The sequence below is a fragment of the Rhipicephalus sanguineus genome, chromosome 7, assembly GCF_013339695.2.
Source record: "Rhipicephalus sanguineus isolate Rsan-2018 chromosome 7, BIME_Rsan_1.4, whole genome shotgun sequence".
NCBI lineage: Eukaryota > Metazoa > Arthropoda > Arachnida > Ixodida > Ixodidae > Rhipicephalus > Rhipicephalus sanguineus.
The window spans coordinates 143,636,990-143,654,073 of NC_051182.1; the positions used below are offsets into that span (position 1 = coordinate 143,636,990).

At 48.0% G+C, this 17,084-nt stretch overlaps 1 protein-coding gene across 2 annotated transcripts in view; it reads right to left on the reverse strand.

The window, feature by feature from the left end:
• LOC119400136 (myosin heavy chain, non-muscle) overlaps positions 1–17,084 on the reverse strand; it is a 104,352-nt gene that overhangs the window by 5,825 nt on the left and 81,443 nt on the right. For both annotated transcript variants that reach the window (XM_037667115.2, XM_037667114.2), the window contains 11 exons: positions 16,690–16,910; positions 14,109–14,379; positions 10,951–11,244; positions 9,731–9,943; positions 9,031–9,342; positions 6,426–6,788; positions 4,925–5,176; positions 2,737–2,949; positions 1,858–2,019; positions 1,083–1,300; positions 141–264 (listed from right to left, as the gene is read on the reverse strand). In XM_037667115.2, the coding sequence (XP_037523043.1) occupies positions 141–264; positions 1,083–1,300; positions 1,858–2,019; positions 2,737–2,949; positions 4,925–5,176; positions 6,426–6,788; positions 9,031–9,342; positions 9,731–9,943; positions 10,951–11,244; positions 14,109–14,379; positions 16,690–16,910 (2,643 nt within the window). The remainder of the gene's footprint in view (positions 1–140; positions 265–1,082; positions 1,301–1,857; positions 2,020–2,736; positions 2,950–4,924; positions 5,177–6,425; positions 6,789–9,030; positions 9,343–9,730; positions 9,944–10,950; positions 11,245–14,108; positions 14,380–16,689; positions 16,911–17,084) is intronic.

Here is a 17,084-nt window from a genome sequence, read left to right on the forward strand (position 1 = left end):
TTTAAACCTCGCAACAATCGACGTTAGCAAACACCAACGTAAAGTACACCGGCATAAAATGCAGACTTACAATTACCTCACAGTGGTAGCCAGAGCCATTAAGCTCTTAATGCTCCGAAGCTGCAGGACTGATGACTTACCTGAGCCTGGGCCTTGCGAATCTTGTCGCTGAGGATTTCTCCGTTGCTCTGTTCTTCCTCAAGCTCTTCCTCCATGGCATGCATCTTGGCCTCCAGTTTCCTCTTGTCCTCCAGAAGCAGTGACCTGCGCTCAATGAGCTACAGTCAGCTGATTGCACAAGCAGCAAATCACACGTGTGAGACATGAAAACAAAAACATGTTTGCTGCTGCTTTGAGGCTGTCCTGTTGAAGGGACAGCATAGACTGTTTATGTTATTGGCTGGCCAAACTTAACACTTCGACAGCGAAAATTGCAGGGGTGCTTTAAAATAAACTTTATCTCGGGAGCACAACTTCTCTCTCGTACATGCATGCGAACTGAACCAACAGTGACGCAGTTTATTGATAGCAAAGCGGGTAAGTTGATAGCAGATAAGTTGTCATAACTTTAGCAATACTGATAACGAGTTGCCCCAATCACAACATGCAAGTTGCTGTCCGAGTTGTAGCAACTTTGACAACAAGACGCCTGTTGACTTTGTGCTCACTACCTCATGTCTTGGCATAAGACATCTTCAAGTTTCTGCATTGCTATGATGAACGAAACCGTATGCCAAAAACTGTCAACTGACACTTGTGGTGACCACAGGAATTACGACACGCGACTGCACAAACTTTCTCCAACCTGCACGCTAGACTGCATAAGCGAGACTAACTACAGTGTAAACTGGCCCAAGTCAAGATGTAAAAATGACCTTTTCTGAGAATTATGGCTTCATTGGTCACCACAGTGGACAAACATCACTCAAGAATTTCCAAGTGTTACAGGTTCACTTGTTGTTGCAGTGGGCAGCCTTCAGTCAATTTCTTATGCAGAGATATGCATGCATTAGGCATAATGAGCATTATGTTATGTGAACATTAATGAACAAATGGGGCCCAAGACGAAGCTTTCCGCTTACCCTTTGGCAGCTGCACTGGCGATCTCGTCCTGAAGCTCGTCCCTTTCGCCCTCGGCGGCACGCCGTGACCTTTCTGCTGCGGCCAGGTCCTCTTGGAGCTGAGCAAGCTCGGCCTCCAACAGCTTGGCACGCTTCTCGGCCTCCTTGGCCTGCGCCTGCAGCTCCTCGCGCGAGCCTCGGGCCTCCTCGGCCTCCCGCTGCCAGTCTTTGGCCTGTCCCTGCAATGTCACAAAGCGCCATAGTGGCATGGCTTAAAAATTGCCTATAAAATTATTATTAGAAGATAAAAATAAGGACAAAGTTCATTTTTTAAAGATTATTTTACGAGACAACGAAATACACAAGGTTTGAATAACTGCTCCTGGCTAACTGCATGTAACCACTCACAGACACCTGTCCGTTGTAATGCCTAGACACATTCAAATTTTGGGGCTCCCAGTGTCCAAACCAAGTCATAATTGAGGATGCTGGAGTGGGAGAGTCCAAATTAATTTTGACCCCCTGAGTTATTAAAGTAGTACACACCTAAATTTAAGTCCACTCAAACCTCAATATAATGAATACGGATATAACGAATTAAATGAATAATAGTCTTGCCATAGATACAGTGTTACAAATAAACGTTTATAACGAATTTTCGGATATAACAAAGTTATTTTCATGGTAGATGTGACTTTGTTATAACGAGGTTTGAGTGTATGTGGGCATTTTATGGATTTCGCGCCCTGCTGAAAAGCCTCAACGATTCAAACGCATCAATTCTTTTTTTCCTCACCTGTAGCCTCTTGAGCTGACGCACAGCCTCTTCCTTTGCCTTGTTCACCGTGTCCAGTTGCCGGTCAGCCTCCTGGAGATCGGCTTCGAGCTTCTTGCGAAGCGTCAGGGCGGCCGACCGCTGCTTCCTCTCCTCGTCCAGTTCGGCTTCCAAGTCCCGGACCTTGGGAAGACGAGGGAACGGGACCCTTTCAACATAACTTCGGCATTCAGCCTTATTTTCTACATTACCCTTCTACCCAACCTGGAATGGAAGTGCCAGTCAAACACTAAACTCTACATTGGAGATGCTGCCGTGGACCACAGTTACAGTGAAGTGTCACACAGCTCGAATGCATCTAGTACAATCTCAAGGTATTTTTTAACCAGCACAGACAAGACTGTTCCACAGGCTAATGTAGATGAAGTTCTAACAGTGGTCAAACAAGAAAAGATAGGTCCTATGCTGGAATGTTGACTCCAAAGACTGCCCTGGTCAAACTGTTATTGATTGCTGCATCCATGCAAGAACTTCAGTACAGAGAATACTACTTACAATATGTGCAAGAAATGCTTGTAAAGCCTCCAAACTTATTAGGTGCGTCATCAAGCCTTCCCTGAGTACTGAATAGCAGGAAGTGAGAGCACGTGAGTAGTACTCACAATTTTGTATTATTCATCTACATCATGGGTGGTGGGTACTCAACAGACTAAGCACATGTAACCTGATTAAGTGAGCATGCCATCACAAAAAAAAAAGAGTGATCACTCCCAAAATTTGAACCATCAGCTTTGTGGTTGTCAGTAGAATGGCGCTGTTTCCATGACACAGTGGCAATCGAGGCAACACCGTCATTTTTTGACGATCTAGCAAATCGAAAGCAGGTAGAGGAGGGCACACCTGTTTGGCCAGGGCCCGCCGCTTCTCTTCGGCCTGCTCGTCCCGTGCCTGAAGGTCCCTCTCGTGCTGTGCCTTGAGCGCCTGCAGCGTCACGTCCAGCCGCAGCTTGGCGTCCTCGGCCAGCTGCAACTCGTCCTCCAGCTCTTCCAGGCGCGTCTTCTGCGCCGCCAGCTGGTTCTCCAGCGACCGCTTGGCCTTCTCCAGTTCGTGAACCTGCAAAGAAGGGTTTTAAAAAAGAACAATTTAATTCCGGAAATTTGCATGCCTGAAACAAGATACGATTATGAGCCACACCTTAATGGGGGACTCTGTATTGATTCGCACCACCTCGGGTTCTTTGATGTGCACCTAAATCAAAGTACACACGTTTTTCCAGAAGCTGAAATGGGTCCAGCTAGATTTTTAAAGGGGTCATGAACCATTCTGTCAAGTAATAATCGAATTACCTCAACATCAGAGTTTACTGCCTCACTAATCGATTGCTGCATAAATTTCTTGAATCCTTCAAGAATGACCGGAGTTACAGGGACTTGTCACATGCTTTAAGTGCTTTCTCTCATCCCAAAGAGTGTGCTGGAAACAACACAGGGATGGATGGTCATGAGGGAAAGAAGTTACATCAGTGAGAATGGTGACCTTGAGCACACGTGATATGCGATACTGTGCGCGATTGTGGCTCACTGTGTGAGGTTAGCAGACTATGGAGCGCTGCGTTGGCACGTGGCGGCACCCCTTGGCAAGAAGTGCAACTGATCCAAACGCTGCTCTTGATTTATGTTGGCCACTGGCCAATAGCATGGTATCTATTGTTCAACGTCGAACTACAGGCACTAGCAGCTCCCAAGAGAGTGAGCACAGGCCTCTTTGTGAAAAGAGGGTGCCCCCTGAAGAAATGGCAACTTCGCGCCCCGCTTCTGAACCCTTCTTGCTGCACACAACTGCAAGTTTTCGCCAAGATGTTCGTAGCAGTGTCTATTTGCAGGATGCCTTTTCTCACCAAGTGCGAGGGGTGATTCAAGGCCCCTCTAAATGAACACGACGTTTCGGGGCCTGTTTGGTCCCTTCCTCGAAGGCGACTACAGTGGTTGTGGACACAGTGTCGCTTATTATTCTTGCATTTCAGTGCAAAAGCATCAGTGTACTTACAGCCATATTTCGATGCCTTTGCATCCAAATGTGGCTGCCGGGCTGCGGCCACATTTAAAAATTTTACTGCAGGTGGCACCCAATCAAACCGCAAGCCACCAAACAGTGGCACAACGACTCGGAAAAGAGACCAATGCATGAGCAAATCCATCACGAAAGAAGGCAATAACTTCTGGTGTTTTACATGCCAAAACCAGGACACCATCATAAGGCATGCCGTAGTGGGAGAGGGGGACTCCGGATTAATTTGGACCACCTGATGTTCTGTAACGTGTACCTGGTATTGTGTAACGTGCACAACATAAGCCCACGGGTATTCTTTGCATTTCGGCCCCCATTGATATGCAGCCGCTGTGGCCGAAAATCGAACCCACGCCTTCAAACTTAGCAGCGAGACTCCTTACGCGCTAAGCTACCACGACGGGTTTCACGAGAGAAGGTAAGACATGCAAACACAGACGCAAGAGTAGAGAAGCAGACAGCACAAATGCCATTTGTGTTGTCTGGTTGCCTTCTGTTGTGTTGTGTTTGCATGCCTTACCCTATTTTGTGACTAATCCCTACCAGGTATACTCGGTTACAGCAGAAAATATGTTGGCTCTTCCCGGAGCTATCACTGACCCTCCCACAAATGGAATTTGTATAAATGCTCCATCCAATAGCGCTTGCTAGTTTTCATGACGTCAAGCACTTCTCGAGCGTTTCACATAGTAGTTGACTTTCCCATACAGACAACACGTTTGTGTTGCTGGTTTCGCGTCGGAAAATTGAATATTCAGGTAAATTTCGTTAGGGTTTCTGACGTCACTGCTCAGCTAAACGTAATGTTTAACATAGCAACGGCAAACCTTTAACTCCTAATATGCGTAGTATATACATTAGCAGAGAAAAAGTACTACCAAGTAGCGTGGCCGTCTTTCACAGGCGATGGGCAGGTGCACTGCAGTTCTGTGTGCAGAACCTACTCTTTTTCTTAAGTTGTAACCGAGTATAGCTCAACTTTCCCTCATTCTAAGCGGGAGCAAAAGTCTGGCGAGCTCACGTTTCGGTCGGCCGTGCCCTGCGAGTTGACGAGGTCGTCCAGCTCCAGCTGGAGCTGCTTGCGCGACCGCTCCAGTTCCTCGAGGTTGTCACTGCGCTCCTCCAGCTCCCGGGTGAGGGCCAGGATGCGCGTCTCCTTCTCGCGCCACTCCCGCTCGGCCGTGTCCCGCTCTGCCGCCAGCCGCTCAGACACCGCTTTCTCCTCGGCCAGGAGCTGGTCAAACTTGCGCTGCTTCTTCTCCAACTCGGACACCTGCGGTCGAGAGAAGGCAAAAGCCACAGAGTTTCATAACGTTACACTAGAGAGGAATCTGGTGCTGGTGTCTATGGGGGCTGCAACGCATGATGCTTCAGCCAGCATGGGAATGATGGGTAGTACACGGATTTGCCTAAGCTTAATTCATTCGGCTGTGTGTGGCCTGCAGGCGCTTTGTTGCAAGATCAAGTTCAGTGGAAGTTCAGTAGTCCTACCTTGCCGCCTTGACCCTTTTAGGCTCACCAATTCAAATCGGCTCACGAGGTTCACAACAAGCCATTCTTTTATCCAAAACAAAAGTCAACAAAAGTACATTCGAAGCCGCAAGTACGAAGACTAGGCAAACTCGTGTGCTACCCATCATTCCCATGGTTGGTGAACAATTGCAGCGTCACACTTGCCTCTACTAAACAAAGTACGAAACTATGGCGAGAGCGTCTTGCAGCAAACCACGTTGCACCGACTGCCACAAAAGCTTTTTTTGACCCACTCATAGTTCGAAGCAGACATCTTAAGAGATTAGGCAGCTGGCAGATTCGTCTACTAGATCCAAGTGACCGTGTTCCAATAGCATAACAGCGTCATATTATTCAATGACCCCTTACTAACAACCACATGAACTTTCACTCCCTTCCAGAGTTGTAAGCATAACGGTGTCCTTTCGTTCAAAGGTTACCTATTTCCACCCATGTGAATTTTCACTCCCTCTCACGGTTCTCCCCGTAATGGTTTCGTTTCGAGACCTGCGTGAACTTGCGCTCCCTTTTGCAGTTCCCACCGTGATGTTCCATCACTCAATGACCATCTATCAACACTTACTTGAACTTCAACCCCCTTATGACGGTCGTCATAGTGGTATTCAATATTTATAATATTTCAATGAAATCATGTCAACACCCCTATAAGCTTCCAGTCCCTCCACCAGCTGATAGCGAAATAGTGTCCCAGACACACCCGCACCTACTTCCATTCCCTCTTACAATCATCCGTTAACTACCACAACCTCATGATTTAGCGATGTTGTCCACCAAATGAAGGCACTGACACCCACCGGTTCTATGAACATTTGATGCAATGGTCGGTTGATTTACGGGGTTTAACATCCCAAACTCGGGCTACTTTTGATGCATCATCTGTACACGTCTACCACAGAGGTCACTAAGCAGAATCAATATCAACAGTCCACCTATAACGCAACACCGACTACTGTTCTACACAAGGCAAGCCCCGACGCACGGCCACTGACCTTGGCCCTCTGGTTCTCCAGCTCGACGGTGACGTCCTCAACCTCGGCCTGGAGCTTGCGCTTGGACTTGTCCAGCTTGTCGTTCAGAGCCTGCAGCTCCTGGATCTGCCGCTGCTGGGCCTCCAGGTCCTTCTGGAGCCGCTTGCGGGCGTCCTCCGCCTGGGCGGCCAGCTCGCCCTCTTCCTCGGCCTTCTTCTTGAACTCTGCCACCTGCTGGGTGAGTGTGGCGATCTGCTTCTCCAGGTTGCGCTTGGACTCCTCCTCCTCGTCTAGCTGCTCCTGCAGCGTCGTGCGCTCGCTCTCCAGCTGGCGCAGCCGCGAGCTCAGCGCCAGCTTCTGCTTCGTCTCCTCTTGCAGAAGCTCCTGCGTGACAGATTGTGACGGGGAACAAACAGATCAGTGCACAGACAAACTTCTGATAACCGAGTAATCCATCCACGTACCGTAAAGTATCGCGGAAGCGCCTACCCCACTTTCGCTGAAAATTGTGTTAATCTAGATATGGGCGCTTGTACGGTCAAAGCAGCAAAAAACCACAATGACGGCCAAACGAAAAGCTTCAAGACAAGCACTACGGCAGCTACAGAAGTGAAGAAAGCATGCTTATTTTGAAACTGAAAATGGTGGGGTACACGAAATGCTTACTCATCGTCACTGAACCCAGCGAACACTTTTTTTTCCTGACATGCGTAGTCTAGTAATGACCACAATAGCGAGAGTATTTCAGTTGATGCTGACACTTTGGAAGGGTGGGAACTTAGTAATACCTCGTTAACTCGAACTCGCATATCTCGAAAAATCGGCTAAGTCGAAGATTTCCGCGGTACCGAACTATTTCCCATAGGTGCAATGTATTTATTGCCCTTTATCTCGAAGTATTTCCGTGCCCACTTTCGGTTATCTCGAAATCTCGACTGAGAATGGAACGAAAACTTCGCCGCCGAACCGTTTCACAAAATACTAGCGGCAAAATGCCATACGTTTCACAAGGTTCGCGCGAGGCTGCCGCGTTTACGGCGAAGTGTACACTGTTCCCGAAAGTAAAGTCGGAACCTAGCGGCATACCAACTTTGTCGAGCAACCCTGTGTCACGTCATGTGATGCTATAGACGTGTACATAAGCAGGCCCTGCAAAATAGCTCGGGTCGTACACGTTTTGTTTACCGTCAGAGATGCGATTTTAGGATTTTATTTACGCAAGGCACGTCGCGCGGATTTTTTTCATCGGCCGTGCGATGTGGTGAGGATAACGCCACCAAAGCAAAAGCAAGCCACTGATGCTGCAAAGAAAGGTAGCCCTAATCAAAGAAACGGATTTGAGGCTCGAAGTTTCCGGACGTCAAAACGGCGCTGAATGTGTGGCATCGTGCGAGAGGAGCCCCTTCCAGTCACATCGACAGATAAGGCCGATTCTTTGGACTTAGCGGTGGGCTAAACTGATCTAGCCTGCAACATCGGCTGGTTTGACCATTTTCTTAAGCCAAACAACGTGGCGTCACGCACAGTGATCGCGGCAGCGTCGACGCAGCTATTCGAGGGGTTGACGACATCCGCCGAAACAAGAAACATGCTTCGCTTGGTGCGAAATAAATTTGAGAGCAGCGGCGCGGATGATCGGCACATGCGATGTGTTAAGCAACTCGAGAAAGCTTTGCTAGGTGCAAGTGTTACTGAAAGGCAGACCAGCCTTGGTCGGTCTCTCTGCACTAAATAAAAAGGCAGTGCCGAAAAACACAGCTGGTTAATAGCGCTGGTATGTCATTATTTTTCTTCAAAACCTTTACGAAGAGCCAGTTAGGCGCTCCTGTTAAGAAACTGGTCAGTAGGGATAACGTTTCTAGATAGAACTGAACTTCTCAATGGAATTTGCCCAACTTTGCTTATCTCGAAAATCTGCTTATCTCGAAATTTTTTCTGGTTTTTACTACTTCGAGTTAACGAGGTATTACTGTATATAACTGAATAAAATGTCACCTAACATTGCCGTTCGAAAGAGCGCCTTTTCCATATCCCGTATTTCTGAAGGGGATCTGATGTCAGGTTTTGAAAAACGCAGAGATACTGATTTCCACAATGACTAAAATCTGGACGCTGATTTTGAAATAGAGTTTTTGTTTCACGGTGATGTTTCAACTCATAGTGACCGCATGGGGTGCCTCACAACAAAAAATGCTTGAGAACAGTCCCGTCTCTGTATCTTAACCGAAAAAAGCGCAATTAATCGCAGTAGGCCAGAAAATATTGCGAGTACTATTTAGCAAAGTCACAGAACTTGATTCGTGTGAGGCCACAGGCCGCATGTTTGAGACCTCTGGATTAAGCAATCCCTTTTTCTTAAGCACAGTAAGACGTGATTACTGGTGTAACCTTGTCTTATGTCTATGTAGTCCCGTCTTCCTTCTTTATGTCTTTCTCTGATTAAGACAGTAATCGTGTCTTATTATGCTCATACCAACGGGCCTCACTGTCCACCTTATCGATTTCTTCTGTTTCGGTGCTCAACAGCACACACAGAATGACACTGACAAATTACACCGATGAGCGCATTTTGAGCATTCCCTTTTCCGTTTGGTCCACAACTCAACGCAGCAACTGACCGACTCACCTGCACTTCGGCGTTCTGCGTCTCAAAGGCCTGGGCACTCTTGACCGCCTGCGAGGCACGGGACTCGAGCTCCTCGAGCGCCCCGTTCGCCTGGTCCAGGTCGGCCTGCAGCCGCTGGCAGCGCTCCATGGCGTCGCTGCGCGCCCGCTCCAGGTCGGCCAGCTTGACGGACAGCTCCTGCAGCTGGAACTCGAGGCCCTTGCGACGCCGGTCCGACTCCTGGCGCGCCGTGCTGATGGCCTTGATCTCGTTGGCCATGTCCACGTTCTCGGCCTCCAGGTTGGCCTTCTGCTTCTCGAGCGTCGCCTTGGCCTGCAACAGTTCAGGGCGGTCAGTCCGGGCACAAGTGCAACATTAAAGGTTTGACTGTGACAAAATTTCACTTTGGATGAGTTCATCATACCACTGCCGCTATATCTTGCCACCGTTTACATGAGTAAGTACATGCAGCATTTTGGGCGATATGGGACACTTGTCAATTACAACTGTTCCAAATTGCAAGCGACACTTTACACCAGATGATGACATCTTTCCTCTGCCAGCAATGTGTCTACCAGTGGAGGAAATGTTTCACAAGCAGTGCCTGTCCAGAAACACGGCTGTATAACACTTCGTGGTGTACTGATTGGACGTACTAGTTGCAAGTCGGCACTGGCTGGGTGACCTTTTCAGTTATCGAGACGAAGATGTAAACGCTCACCTTCTTGAGGTTGTCCAGGTTGTCGTTGAGCTCCTCGAGTGCCTGGGCGTGCTTCTGCCGTATCTCGGCCACCTGCACCTCATGGCTCTGGGCTTCCTCCTCGAGCGAGCGCTTGAGGCCCACCACTTCCTGCTCGCGCTGCTTCTGCAGCTCCCGCTGGGCTGCCGTCGTGTCCAGCGAGTCCAGAAGCTCGTTCTTCAGGGCCTCCAACTCCTGCAAGACGCAAAAAATGTCACTTCTCGATAAGAAAGTGGTAAAACAGTTGAGTATAACTAGGTGAAAACGTCTAACTGGGATCAACTGGCTCCAGATGGAAACCAACTGGTCCCACCAATGGAAACAACTGGTTCCAGTTACAAGCCAAATGATACCATGGACCAGTTCTGCTGGAAGTAAATGGACCCACTTGGGTTCCAACTGGAACCTCAACCAGCTCCACTGGAAGCTAGTGGTTCCAGTTGGTAAGCAATACCATGACCATTGGTATTTCCAGATTTACTTCCAGGCTAGCTTGCTACAGTATCTTTAATTAGGAAACACTTGCTCTCTCTTGGGTGGAACATGATTCTAATGTGCAGTTATGCTGTGCTGTTTGCAGAGAGTTACAGTGAAGGCAGTGGTTGATGATAAGCTTCCTTTTTGTCATTATAATTACAGCAGTTGCACTGAGTGTGAAGACTGTTTCACTGACACAAAACTTGAAAAGCCATTTCACTCTGCGATGCTCGATGACCAGCAAAACTTTAGCGCACCCCACAGGGTTAGACAAGGGTGCATGTAATAACGAGAAAGCCTGATATGCCCCTTGAAGTGAGAAATTCGGTGTTCATCTGTTGGGCGTCAGTGTTGCCGTCTGATGACAAGAAAACTCGTGTGACCAACCGGTGACATCATGACACCGTAAGACTGTGCTACCTCAGGGATCGGCCCACACATTCCATTGATGGATGGATGCACGAACATGATAAATACGTGGAACCCTAGCCATATGTAGCTTCACTGTAAAATCTTTCAGCTTGATTTAATGAAGCTGTTTCCACGGCTTTTGTCATGTCATCAAAAGGTAGCCTCTACAGGGCTTCCTCGACCATCACATACTTCAATGGTTGAGACAAAGTTGAATTGAATCGATTTACTTTGCGGCTTCATGTCGCAAATCGGTGGACACCATTTATCCCCTAAGAAAAAGAGAAAAGAGAGAGAGTGAGAGTCCAGCCTACCTCGTTCAGGTCTCGCTTGAGCTTCTCGGACTTGGCACGGGCCACCTTCTCGGAGTCGAGGTCCTCCTGCAGCTCGGCGAGCTGTGCCTCGAGCTCGCGGAAGGCCTTCTGGGCCTGTCCCTTGGCGGCTGCTTCCTCGTCGCAGCGCAGCAGAGCCTGCGCCAGCTCCTCGTCCCGCTTGAGCAGCTGCTGCTGAAGTTCCTCCACCTGCGACTTCTTCTCGCCCAGCTGCTCGCGCGTGTCGTTCAACTCCGTCTCCAGCCGACGCTTGGCACGCTCCAGCTCCTGACGCATCTGTGGGCATTGTTGGCCAGATAGAGAGAGAAAAGGAGAGCAATGGCTTGCTGTGAGAAGGCTGCTTCCTCTGAACCTCAAAAAGTTTCAAGTTCACTAATTTGTTAATTCATTCCTTTGTTTGTTCATTCCTTCATACCTTCGCTCGTTCATTTCCTTGTACGTTCATTCAATCCCTTGTACGTGCCTTCATTAATTCGCACGTTCATTAGCTCAGTTATTAGTTTCTGGACGCATACGTAAACAGCTCTGGGCCTTAGTAATGGTGCACTTTTGATACACAAACGAAAAAAAGGGCAGAAAGCCCTAAAACAAGAGTGGTACAGTAAAGGCCGCACAAAAAAAAAGATGAAGAAAGGGAAAACAATAAAAAACAGAAATCATACAACGACCGCACATAAGAGACTAAAATGTCAAGATCATAATGCAAGAAATTTTATTGCACTACAGTACGTGTAATAATGAGAAATGGTTGAACAGGGAATGTTGCTGGAGCCAAATGTTTCATGAACAAAAAAGATTAGTTTTCGTCAGAGCATTCCCTCTTGTCGAAACACTGACTCCAGTGACATTCTGTGTTCAACAATTTTTCATTACACAAAGACGCCATCTTCCCCTGAATCACACATGCAATAGTATTAGAGGTACAAATTAAATACACATAGAAAACAGTGTGTTTTCACTTTTAACACCCATCAAATTGCTTGAAAATACTATCGGCCACAGAAGCTCAAATATAGGAACAATAGACAAGAAACAAGGCGCAATGGGGAATTTTCGAAGTATAACAATTCTCGTATCTAATCTGAGAAACTTCCGTAAATTCTAGTAACTATCGCAACTTCACTGTTTCTGCAGCGTTTAGTTACTTTTTAAGTTTGATGATGCATTACTGCAGTAGTCATCGTTTCAGTTTCCGGGAGTGTCCTTGTACTTTGAATCTTCATGCAGATCATTTACTGTTCTGCCACTCATTACAAATTTTTTGTTCACTGCGCTGCGATTCACTGCCCTATGTATCACTGCACTGCAATTATGGCGAAAGGAACAGCATAAAATCGACGTCAAGTACCTGACACTTGCCCAGCAAGCAGTCTTCCAGACTTGAGATGGCAGCCGATCGACGACCCTAAAATTGTGCCTTTTCTGCCCTGGTGCCTTGCTTCGGCAGTTCTAGTAAGCTACATCTACACAGCATTTTTAAGTGTACAACTAATGTCAGCCATGACATGCCTGTCGCAACACTAGAATTTGTTGCTTTTCTAGGAGCACTACCTCTAGGAACATTACCGATAAAAACAAGCTGCACGACTGCTTGCGGGAAATGCTAGTGCAAGCACGAAATGCATGCTAACTGCTACTGTGAGCTGGCAAGTACCACAATGTTTTCGTGAGAGGATGCCAAGAGCATTTAGATCTCTCGCAGCCTAATGGTCTTTCCGAGCCACAACCAAGAGTTTTGGAAAGGCCATGCAGCTAGTATGCCAGACTATGCAACGCATTCATCAAGAGTCCATAAGCTTGATCAAGCATGCGTGCATCATCAGAAACTTCGTTTAGGCAGTTTGCTGTTGCTCATGGGGATCTAAAACTGTCCTACGAATGGCATCTTGGTGCCAAATTTGCCCATCAGTGGTATGTAAGTGGCAAGAAACAAACTTGGTAGTGGTGCGCAAGACTTATCGCCATGCAACTTGCAAGCCAACGGTGGTCGGTTTGAATGCTTTTAATCCACGCATGTGAGTGTTGTTTTTAACACATGACTTTCAATTAACTTTGAAAAGATAAGCACGCTGAGGGCCACTTCCAAATTCAACCAAGTCTGCCTGGTCAATTTGCATTTTCAACGAATAATAATATCCCAGAAACTCTGGAGTCAATTTCAATATAGGCAGGTTTGCTTCTGCAGTGCGTCAATTACGTAATAAAAGTGCAGAACATGCGTTCCGACATGCGGGAGAGCGGACGTTTAGGCTTAGTGTGGTTGCTGTGTGGTCAGCATGTGTGCAATTAGACAGGCTGTCGAAAAAAAAAAAAAAAAAAAAAAAACCTTTTGTTTTAACAAGGGTTCCTCGTCGTGAGTGATGGCCTGCCACAATGAAGGTAACATGCCAAACCGTAAATAATGGAGGCACACACACAAATGCCTCTGTAGATCTGTAGGCGATGAGGCTTTCATTCAGGAGTGGATCTTTCTTTTACTCCCCAATGACTCTGCGCTCCACTCCTTTTAACACCGGACCTTCTCTGCACTCTCTTTTGACACCAGACTCCCTTCACTCTCCTTCAACACCAGACTTTCTTCACTCTTTTTTGACACCGAACTTTCTCTATAGGAGGTATGCACTTGACGTCATCCGCGAGGAGCGCTAGCAGCTGGGTGGCAATTTTGACGGTCTGCGCACTCCCCATACGCGAAAAAAACTTGCTGCACGCACTGTGTCGAGATCCGCACTGCACAAATGACTAGAGACATCCGGAACACCTTCTGCACGCTGACACATGGACGGCATGGACGGCGTATACAAACGGACCTCTAAGATGGCGCGGCGATGGTGTTGCCGCCTTGCGGATCAAGGCTCAGTGCATACACCGTATACTCTCTTTTGACACCAGAATTTCTCTTCACTCTACTTCAACTCTTTCTTTTACTCCCAAATGACTCTGTGCTCCACTTTGTTTAACACCAGACTTTCTCTGCACTCTCTTTTGACACCAGACTCTCTTCACTCTCCTTCAACACCAGACCTTCTTCACTCTCATTAAACAACCGAAGTTTCTCTTCACTTCCATTAAACAACACAATTTCAAGTAAGCATGCTTCTATTGCACCTTTTCGACTCCCCTTGCCACTAGGAACTCACCTGCTGCTCGCGCCGCAGCCTCTCCTCGAGGTCGGCGATGGCGGCCTCCTGCTTGGACTTGAGCTTGCCCAGGTGCTTGGCCTTCTCCTCTTCCTCGGCCAGGGCCTGTGCCAGCTCGGCCTGCCGCTCCTCCAGCGCCTTCTTCTCCTTGGCCGCCTTGCTGCTGCCGTCCTCCATGACGGCGTACGCTTCCTCCAGCTTCTTCAGCCGGCCCTCCAGCGTGTACTTCTCAATCTGCAACTTCTGCCGCGCACCTTCTTCCTCTTCCAGTCTAGGATGAAGGGGAAGAACCGCATGCATTAGAATGGCACATTTATGGCGATAGGAATTACACAAACACTTAAGAATTTCTGCGGTTTATCATTCTAAAGCGATTCGGGCTACGAGAGACACCATAGTGAAGGGCTCCGGGTAATTCAGACCACCTATACTCCATTATGGTGTATCCAGACGACGGACCGACCCGCGGGCGGCTGAGTCACGTGACAGTAAGACCGCGAGGGGCCTGTCCGCTTGCGCCATACATACGCGGGAGGAATAAAGCCCGGACCGATTGCAGTTCCAACCGCAAACGATGCAGTGCGCGCGTCTCGAAAGACAAACCGCATGTTCGAAGAGCCGCCGGTGCACTCGGCTACCGCAAAAAGAAGAAAAAAAAAACCTGTCTTGTTGACACCCCACCCCTCCGAGCACGCGGTCCGCAGGAGAGGAGGGGGACGGACGGTTCATGAAAATGTTTTCGGCATTGTTGGCCCTCCCGATCCGCGGCCCAGCTACGGACTCCCCCAACCGGAAGTGGAGGGTCACGTGACGGCGAGGCCGCGGGCCAAAAGAGCGGTTTGGCCCGTCGTCTGGATGCACCATTAGATACATCATATGCAACACAGTAGAGGCTAGCGAGACTTCTTGCAGTCAATGCGTTTGCACCAATGGATAGTTCAATGTTTTTACTGCCCTGAATGTGATTTTTTTTTGGCCTTAGCAATGCATGAAGAGTTTCATGCATTGGAAATAAACAAACTATGTTATATAGCAACCAATATGTTGCTCCGCATCACTTAGTGTATCATTGTTTTTGGTTTCTGGTATTCCATTCACAGCTGGTTGCGACGCCTCATGCACGTTCCCGTGCTCCGCTCGCATGAGCATTAACAACCACGAAAGCCGACACATTTTGCTGACTGAACTTCTTGCATAGCTTCAACAGCGCTGCACCTGATGTATGAAACGAAGTGTAGAGTTGTTGGACCTTCACCGACATCACATGGTATGCAGGTCTCCAGCTTTTCACCTCCATTGAAATGTGACCGCCACAGCCGGGATTGAGCCTGCATCTTTCGGATTGGCATCCAAGCACATTCGGGGGCTGCGAGCGACTTCGCTCGCAGCGTCCGAAATCAGCGTGCAGTGCTTGCCGATCTAAGGTGTCTTCGTCGCAAAAACTGGAGCGGGGCACGCGTGAGCGCGCACCTCTCATGCTTTAGAAGGCCTGTTTCACTTTCTTTCACTTCGTATACACCATATTTTTACCGTGACCATGTCTGAAGTGTTCATTGTAAAAGTAGGAGGCTTTGAAAAATGTTCACTATATGCGGACGCAATTTCAATGGGTAGCATAGCAAAATCGTAAGTGCGCCGAAATATGGTCGTTATAACCAATACATTGTTATATCTGGGATCGTTACAAGTGGGTTCGACTGTAATACCGCACAGGCTGAAGAGCGCGAATGCACAAACTTTACTCTATGGAAACTAACATATATCAGGTCCATCTGTATATGGTAAGCTGCGCATTACGTACAAGGTGACTCGTACTTTTGTTGTATTAAGTTTCATCGATCTTATAGGTGAGACATCAAATGCTGCCTTCTACAAACTCATGCATTCTTCCCATAACAATATAAAAAAGTTTCAGTTTGTCCGCAAACATCTTAGCATCAGCCTTTCACCCGATTACCAAAGCAACAAACTTGAGCGGCCTGCACAGATGGTGCCATCTGGCAGCGGAGAATTCAGCCAAGCATGCACATGGTATAAACAAGCGTGTTCTATTTCACAGCTGGCTTAAATTTTCAGCAGCGGCACAATTCCGAACGAACTGGCTTCAAAACTTTCAATTTCAGTGTGACATGCCGTTGTGGCCGTCTGTTTCTATGTGTTCTGAGGTGGCGCAAGAGACATACAAACAGATTGGAGACCATGAAGGTACTGCCTGACCCTTTTTTGCATTCTTTAAAGCTGCCCGAGCGTGCGCGAGCTCAGCGCCGATCCTTTTTGTTTTCTTCGCACGATGGCATGAGACATGCAGCGAGGTCATCTGCTATCGTTCGTGACCCTCACCAAAACGGTTACTTCTTGACTGGCAGCTATTTTAGTCTGAAAGACCTGCATTAGTCGCTCCTGTTACAGTACACAATGATCAACTCGTGCAGCTAAGATGATTTCAGGAGTGTGGTATGCAAGCATGGAACGGTAGTACAGTAACGTAAACGGTATGGCATTACCGGCGCTGCTAAAACACTTAACAAGCATTCGAAGCCGCAGGCCAAACTAGGGATACAATGACTGTGCGTGACTCAACTGTTCCTCCAAGTCCTGGATGGTGACCTGGAGCTTCTTCTTGTCCTGGAGGAGCTGCTGGCACCGCTCTTCCTCTTCTTCCACGCGCCCTTCCAGGTCGTGCAGGACCTCCTCGAGCTCCTGCTTGCGCGTCGCCAGGCGCATCCGCATCTCCTCCGCCTCCGCGCACAGCTCAGTCTCTGCCTGGAGCTGCTCCTGTAGCGTCACCTTCTCGTCCACCGCCTGCGTTTTGAAAATAAGCCAGAGTCGGTGAGATTGAGACAAAGCTAAAGAGAGAATATGCCTGCTAAACAATGTCAGACAATAATAAAGACACTAGTTCCTTTGTAGCAGAAAAAAGAAAAGCCATTACCTTGTTGTTAAATGTGCAATATGAGGGACCAATCCTGAATGTTG